The following is an 8,863-nucleotide window of genomic DNA, read 5'->3' as shown; positions in this document are numbered from 1 at the left end:
CCAACTGAACACTTATTATTTGTACACAAAATTTTAGTAATTTTAAGAGATATGTCGAAGTTTTGAAAAGATTCAAAATTAATGACAAGCTTGGTATTATTTCAAGTAATTTAAACGAAGTGTCTTTATTCATTTTCCTATAACAGTTCGCCGTACAGTCTTACGCGTCAAACTTAAACTGCGCGGTCAAACTAACAAAATGGTGGAATTAAGCGGTTGCGTTACTTGAACGAAACAGGGCCCTCAAGTGGCTAGACCATGTATTTGTTAGATCATGGTTCAGGCACTCGCCATTGTAAGTATCCGCCGCCTGCATTTGAGTGTGCATACTGTAAGCCATGACTATGGTGTAAATAGTTACTTGACTGACTCCATTTATTGCATTGAACACTTTTTCGACCATGGGAAACAGCTCTCCAAAAGTAAAAGAAAAACATGAGGCAGAAAAGAAATTGAAGCCCTGTTGCGCCTGTCCAGAAACTAAAAAAGTTCGAGATGTCTGGTACGTATTTACATGGAAAAAATATGTTGAAATTACATCACTAGTTATTCACATGCTCATGAGGTACCCGGCAGAATATTTAATTAGGAATTAATAGAAAGTCTATAAAAGTATATAATTTGGTTAGATTGCAGAATAGAGACGTCATCTGCCACCTCCGTTTTTCATTCCGATATCGTGATATACCCAGACGTGCATTTGGGATTTCGCCGCCTCTGGCTATTCGTAAAATGCCGCTTTTTTGTATCATTTTCTTTATAAAAGAAAGTAATATTTCAAAATTTGCCGCCCTAGGCCATGGCCCGGGTAACACCCTATATTAAATCCACGCCTGGACATACCCATATTTAAGACATCGTAGTAACAATAATTTTTAACTTCTGCCTAGTCAAATCTCTTCATTTATCGTTTGATTATAAATTCTAATAGTTTGTTGTCAAAGAAACTTTTTTTTTCAAGCCAAAAAACAGGTGACGCCCCTATTCTCCAATTGCACCAATAATTTAAACGAACAAGTACTAGTATTTGGAATACTTCACATAAAATTTGAAAGTATTTATTTGCATATGTAATCGCCCGACAGTAAAATTCTTAAAGAATTTTGAAGTTTTTTCTAAATGATCGTAAGTCTTCCAAGTAAAAAGGGTAACTTTAAATATTTTACTTAACCCGGTAAGAACCTTGCATTAAAAGGCATTAAAAATGTTGAATCACTAAGAATGTCGGTTCTGTCCTTTGCTTTTTAGTCCTCATCAGGCGGCGAAAATATTAAGATTACAATCCCTTTTAAAGCCGATCGGTACTATCAGACGTAACCTGCAATGAATTAAAACCACAGTTGTCATTTGAAGCATTGGAACGCGCTCCAGAAGCATGAAATTTGAAAAATGTAGTAGCACTATATAGAAAGAATACATCTCTTTATCGTAAAATGTTCGCTCCATTCAAATTTTCATTACAAAAATGTAAAATCATAATAAAAAATTGTTTTTCACCGTAACCATCTGTGTGGAAATTAATCTTGACATCGTAAATGACCGATGCTATAGGATTTAAAAAGCTTTTCACCTCATTATTATTCGAAAAAGAGTTAATAAATGTTGCAAAATGTGCTAATTTAAAGTTGTCGGCGCTATAGGAACAGAAAGGGATTCAATTTAAGAGGAAACTTCTACTCCTATGAAGATTAAAAATTGGAGAGCAAAAACGAGATCCAGAAATATTCAATATTTCTCACGTTACCACTGGATGCATGCAATTTTTCAATACTTTTTAATGCAAGCCTTCTTACCGAGAGACTTGACAAAAATTGGTTATTGAACAACAAAGTTTAATTTTTCTTATATAACTGTCAGTGATTCCATCTATTTTAATACTCAAATTCATTGAAACCGTCATAAATGAATGTAATAACCAGTCCTTTGCATCCACCGTGTGTGTGTGGCAGTGGTTCTCTTACAATCCGGAGGGGAAATGTCTATGAAACGAATCCCATAAGTGGCACGCCGATTTGAACGCATCAATTCGAATTTTATATTCTCATGGCTGTTATATTTTTTACAAAACAAAAATGACTAATTATACATTTTTTTAGATCAAACTCAGAATTTAAGCCTTTTTTAAAGAATGGGCTTCATTTTGTATGGCGGAATCAACCCGAAATGTCTTTCTAAAGACACTTTGCTGTGATATTTTGAAAATTAGTAGAAGCTTTTAATTCTTTGAATGACAGCCTACTCATGAAAAAATCGTCAGAATGTGTATTTGTTTTAAAAAATTGATTACATAATTGACAAACAGCAACTATTCTTAACTTCTTGTAAGCGCACATTAATACGTGTTGTATTTTATATAAAATTTATGGATTCTGAGTAGATGAGCAAGGCGGGTTCTAACGCAAGATTCCTACCTTACCGGCATCGAGAGGCTTCAAACTGTAGAGGTTCGTGTCCGTGCTAATTTTTTTGGAAAAACGGGTTCGTGTCCGTGCTAAGCTTTGAGATCGTTCTCGAAGGGTCCTGATGACGTCACGATTGCGCAATAGTCTGTATCCAAATTAATGTAAACAGGTTCAAGGTTATTGTGAGAAAAACAAGAATGATGTCTTGCTTCCTTCGAGATAAGACGTTCGTTAAATGCGCAAAAGATGCAGGTATATAGGTGAAATTTAATATGGAGAGCTACGTATGACATCCTGTTTTGACTATTAATTTGATTTATTGCTTCCTGATAGATGATACTTCAGCTAAAAATTCCTGCCTGTATTTGTTAAATGCGCAAAAGGTGCTGGTGGACAGATGACATTTGGTATGAGGGTTATGCATTGCATCCTGTTTGGATTATTAATTTGATTTAAAAATTCCTGATAGATGATGCTTCAAGTAAAAATTCCTGCCTGTGAAAAACATTCTTCTGCAGTATAGAATCTTCGAGAAAAAATTATAATTAAAAGAAGATATATTTAATGTTAATCGAAGGTAAGAAAGGAATAAAAAAGCATTTCTTATGGTAGGTCATATACTCAAGTATGCCTGTCGCTTTATTCTGGTATCAAGTAGCAAGCGAGGACCAGAGATAACAGCCACACGCGTTTAAACTCACAGAAGCATTCATACATCGGCAGTCTGAGGCTGCACACATTTCATTATCCCATGCTATCCTTCTGTAGAGAGCTTACCGCTCCTTATGTCATGCAACGATATTCGAGCTGAGGTCGCATGCTTTTTTATCCACAGATAAATGCTCGCTTTTCAGTTTTAATTTAGAAAGATCAGTTTTTTACCAATCACACGCTAAAGATTTTAAATAAAATTTAAAAAAAGCAACAAATTAATATAATATTTGAAATTTTTTCAATCATCCACTAAGACTACTATTCGACTATAGAGAATCAAGGATGACTTGATTGTTCTAGAACAATTAGACAAAGAGGGAGATATGTTACTAGACAAGGATAACAAATGTGCATCTATAAAAGGGCGCTTTGCATACATTTCCCTTAGTTGTCATCAAGTATTTGTTGAATACACACAAGCCTAAAAAAGTGAAGAGAAGTGAAAATTAATACAGAGATTTTGAACTGTTTTCGTGTTTTATACAATTTATTATAAAAACTTTTCCGAACATTCTTTTAAAAAATTATTACGAACTTCAACATATTCCGCCTGTGCAGTGAAGATAGGCAACCTGGTATCTCTTAAGAATCGGTTAGTGCACCTTCTATGGTTTTTTCAATTTAAACTATTTAAATTTAAAATCAAATTAAATTACATTTTTTAAAAATTTAAACTCAGTGCAATTCGTTGAAAATATTATTTGTGAAATTGTTGGAGTCGATAAGTCACTTCATAGCGAAAATTTTGTTTCCAGTTTTCTGGTAGCCATCGAGTGATTAAACAAAATGCACTCACTGGACTGCAAAAAACTTATTCAAATTTATGAAGATACCTATGAAATGTTGCTTCTCTCTAGGGGGAAAAAATAAATTGCAGTCAACAATTGGTCTACTGACATCCAAAAACCGCACATTCAAGAAACTTACGAAGAGTGGAACTGGCGTACATGAAGGTTTGGATAGGAAAGGAGACAGAATCAGATGGCAGGATCTGGAGTATGCTTTTAAAAGTCGAGTCAGAACAGGTTTGGTTATAAATATTAAAGATTTAGATGATATTCTCATGGATGCAAAAACAATGAATACACATAGACTAAAAAATGCTTTGAAAAATTTTGTGGGGGGGGGGCTTAAAAACGAATGTTATTCTTGCAGCAAGATTTAGTGCTATAGAAGAGGATAAGGAAATCGAATCAATAAAAATTTTTAATACTAGAAATGAACTTATTTTAGAAGCAACCGAAATAAATGAATGGTTTGAAAGTAAGGTCAGAGAGCAACTTTTAACTAAAGTAGAAGAATTCCAGCAAAAAAAGTCTGGCTGGAGATTGAAAGAGATTATAAATTGAAATGTGAATGTAAATAAATACGCACCTTTTGCAATAGGCTCATCAACTTTCATCCGATTACCTAAATTTATTAAAGAAAAAAGAGCAGTTGTAAATGTTGAGAACAGTGATGAATAATGTTTTCTCTGGTCGGTAATGGCCGCTCTTTGTCCTGCTGACAGAGATTCTAATCCCGTCTCTTCCTATCCACATTTCGATACGCTCTTGAAACGTGATGGAATCAACTTTCCCATGACTTCAAGATATCAAAAAATTTGGAAAAATGAATCAATTGCGTATAAATGTTTATGGCATAGAACATGAGGAAAATAAGAAAAAGGATGAGATTGTCCCCCTGTATATAAGCAATGAAATATCAAAATCCCCTACAATTCACTTGCTAATAATTGATAATACTGATTTTGATAATGATAACCATGACTCTGAAAGTAATCCAGTGTATTATTTTGAATGGATTAAAAATCTCTCAATTAAGCAGTTCACAATTTTCGAAAGGAAAACGTTATATATTCTTTTGTGACAGGTGCTTGTGTCACTTTAAATTTGAAAAATCTCTGATTAACCATAGTGCTGATTGCGAAAATCAGAATCATTGTAGAGTTATGCTTCCAACAGAGGGGGATGGTAGGAACATATTAATGTTTAAAAATCACAGATACAAAGAAAATGTACCATTTGCAGTATATGCAGATATTGAATGTTTCCTGGAACCAGTTACAAATTCACAAACAGATAAAGCTGGATATCAAAAGCATATCCCTACTAGTGTTGCGTATTATACAAAATGCAGTTTTAATGATTCAGCCTCAGAGCCTAAAGTATACAGTGAAAAGGATTGCATTGAATGGTCTATGAAAGTATTTAAAGATTTAACAGTAAAAGTAAATTATCGTTTGGAAAATCCAGTACCATTGGAAAAATTAACTTCGAAGCAAAAACAAGATTTTCAAAATGCAAAATTGTGTCACATTTGCGAAAAAGGTTTTAAGAAAGACGATGTAAAATATCGCGACCATTGTCACTTTACAGTAAAGTACCGTAGTCCAACACATGGAAGCTGCAATATTAATTACAAAGACTCTCATATCATTCCAGTAGTTTTTCATCATTTATCTGGCTACGACCCACACTTTTTCACTAAAGAATTAGCTGACTACATTGATAGTTGAAAGAAATTAGAGGAAGGCAGTTTATCTCCAAAAGAGGCATTTTATTCCAAATTAAACGATTGCCACATTTCTGGTGAGGATTATCAACACGCTCGTACAGTATGGGAAGCGTTTAATTTGCAAAATTTAGGGCAGTATGCCGATTTGTACCTCAAAACCGATGTTTTTACTTTTGGCTGACATTTTTGAAAATTGTAGAAAATCTTGTTTTGCAACATATAAATTAGATCCATTGCATTATTACACAGCACCGGGACTTTCTTTTGATGCAATGCTAAAGTACACTGGAATCGAACTACACTTACTGACTGATGTAGAAATGCTACTCTTAATTCAGAAAGCAATCAGAGGTGGCGTTTCACAATGCTCAAACCGTTTTGCAAAAGAAAACAATAGATTTATGGGGGAAGATTTTAATTCATGCGATCCAGAATCATACATTTTTTATTTGGATATTAACAATCAGTATGGTAAAGCTATGAGTGAGTTTTTACCATATCAAGATTTTGAATGGTTTGAAAATTTCAAAAATGATCCAAACTTTTTCAATGTGCCCGATGATTCCCCTGAAGGTTACATTCTTGAAGTGGATCTAGAATATCCTGAAGAACTTCACGATTTGCACAAGGACCTTCCATTATGTCCAGAACACTTTGTGCCTCCTGGTTCAAAAAGTCAGATTCCAAAATTAGTATCCAATTTGCTACTAAAGAAAAACTATGTACTACATTACCGAAACCTAAAAATGTACTTGCAATTAGATATGAAACTAACTAAAATTCATCGAGCGTTAAAATTCAAGCAAAAAAGCGTGGCTAAAAGAATATATTGATTTAAACACTGAACACAGAAAAAGAGCAAATAATGAATTTGAGAAAAATTTCTATAAATTGATAAACAATTCCGTTTTTGGAAAGACAATGGAAAACGTTAGGAAGCACAAAGATGTTACGCTTCTGACCAAATGGGAGGGGAGATATGGAGCAAAAACTCTAATTGCTAAACCAAACTTTCATAGCTGTACCATATTTGATGAAAATATGGTCATTATTGAGATGAGCAAACCAAATAGTTTTTCAATAAACCTATCTACATTGGTTTCACAGTCCTTGATATCTCAAAATTATCACGTATAATTTTCATTACAACTATATTCTACCAAATTTTGGAAATTCTGCAAAATTTCTATATACAGATACAGACAGTCTCATATATTATTTCACTGTTCTCAACTTTTACGAATATATTAAACGAGACATCCATAAATTTGACACCTCAGATTATTCACCAGACAATGTTTACGGAATTCCTCTAAAAAATAAAAACTTTGGAATTAATGAAAGATGAATGCAACGGAAAAATAATGACCGAATTTGTGAGTTTGAGATCAAAATTATATGCATATAAAGTTTTGGATGAAGAAGAAGATATGAAAAAAGAGAGCCAAAGGTATAAAAGGATCAACATTGAAAACCATAACATTCGATGATTATAAGCAGACTCTCATTTCTTGTCATAATCTGATTAAAACTCAACACCGAAGCCGAAAGCACGAAGTGCACACCATCATCCAAGATAAGATTGCTCTCAGCTGGCATGATGATAAACGAATGCTGCTCCCCGGTACTACAGATACTCTTCCATGGGGATGTAAATATAGAGCCTATGACCCTATGGAAGTCGATGCAATGTAAAAAAATGTATATAATTATGGATTATTTGTATATATGTAAAAAAAATTGCCATTGTCGGCTACTAAGATTGTAATATATGAGAAAAAAAAACAAACGAGGTGAAATATGAGTGGAGGAATGAGAGAGATGGAATATACTGTATATAAACCTAAGCTAGTAAAAATTGTATATACGAGTGTAGGAGTGAGAAAGATAGAGATAGAATATACTCTATATATGAGTGTATGAGTGAGAGAGACAGATTATATACTGTATATAAAGCTTATTGTATCAGATTTATAGTATGCAGTGGTTGGAATGAAAATAATATTTTGTAATATAGATATAATGTAAATTGTATATATGTAAAAATTATTAGAAGGAATCGAAAAAAACTGTATAATTGTTTGTAAAAAACATAAGTTATTGAAAAATAAAAATAGTTGAATATAAAACGGTGTTTTTTATTGAATACAACCCTGAAAAAAATATAATTTTAAGTGAATTTCTTTAAATTAAAAATCATTTGCTTCAATTGAAATTGAAAAAAAGTTAAATGCAGATCATTTTTCTTAAACTAATTTAGCTATCGGATGCAACCTGATCCAGCAGAAATAATCTTCCAATGCTGAGGACGACGTTTCTTGAAGGCACAATGCCAATGATGTTCACTGACCTAACCATTCGCATATCTACTACTCGCACTTATTATAAGGACAAGGAACTCTGAGAAAAAACACAAGTTTCTTTTCATTTGCTTTTTTATTTAATTTCCAAAAAAATCAGTACATTATATGCTTAAAAATACGTAGATTATATATATATGGAAAAAAACATTTCGTATATCTATAAATATAAATAATTATCAGTGTATAAGTACTCTTCTGAAATTATCCAATCTTCCAATAAAATTACATTTTCAATTGTGCAATTGGAAAAATTTTTATACATATGATTCGTACATATAATATCTTTAAGTTCATACATCTCACGCAATCTCTGCAGTGAAGGACATTTCAGATCTAGAAGGTCAACAATTTCACATGATATTTCCACAAATTGTTTCAACCAAGTCTTTTTGTCCAATCTTTTTACATAAATTGTTGTTGCATCTTCTAAAGTATCTTCGAGTTTTACAGGTACTAAAGAATACGGTAATTTACCAACATTCCATGGTAACCCTACCGAAAAGAATCTTTGAGTATATACTAAAAATTCTTTAGGTCAAAGAAGCTCAGAGAAATTCTCCACAGGCAGTCAGGTAGATATTTTTAAAGGTCCAGGAAGCTCGTTTAAATGGTCTGAAGGCTTTAAAATATTCTTTCCGAAATTGAAATAAGAATACGATCATAAATAACAAGCAGAGAGGCTATCTCAATAGAGTAGCCGACACTCAAGGGTCCTGACTTCAGATATCTAACTTTTTTTTTTAATGCTTAAAATTCGAATTAATTGAACGTTTCTCGTAAATGGAATGAGATACGCCAAAAAAGACAACATTTTTGAATTTAACTAGAAAATTGTATATCAGTATATAAGTTATAATTATAAATAAG

General features: G+C 32.8%; 1 protein-coding gene across 1 annotated transcript in view; it reads left to right on the top strand.

Annotated features, from left to right (window-relative positions):
- The first annotated feature begins 295 nt into the window (after positions 1–295).
- Positions 296–8,863, top strand: part of LOC117182321 (cytochrome c oxidase copper chaperone) — a 38,378-nt gene continuing 29,810 nt past the window's right edge. Inside the window, exon 1 of the mRNA XM_033375479.1 lies at positions 296–502. Within this exon, the coding sequence (XP_033231370.1) occupies positions 402–502 (101 nt within the window). The 5' untranslated portion in view covers positions 296–401. The remainder of the gene's footprint in view (positions 503–8,863) is intronic.

The sequence above is a fragment of the Belonocnema kinseyi genome, chromosome 10 (assembly GCF_010883055.1).
Source record: "Belonocnema kinseyi isolate 2016_QV_RU_SX_M_011 chromosome 10, B_treatae_v1, whole genome shotgun sequence".
Taxonomy (NCBI): domain Eukaryota; kingdom Metazoa; phylum Arthropoda; class Insecta; order Hymenoptera; family Cynipidae; genus Belonocnema; species Belonocnema kinseyi.
The sequence above is the reverse complement of the archived record's forward strand: the minus strand, read 5'-3'. Positions and strand labels throughout refer to the sequence as shown.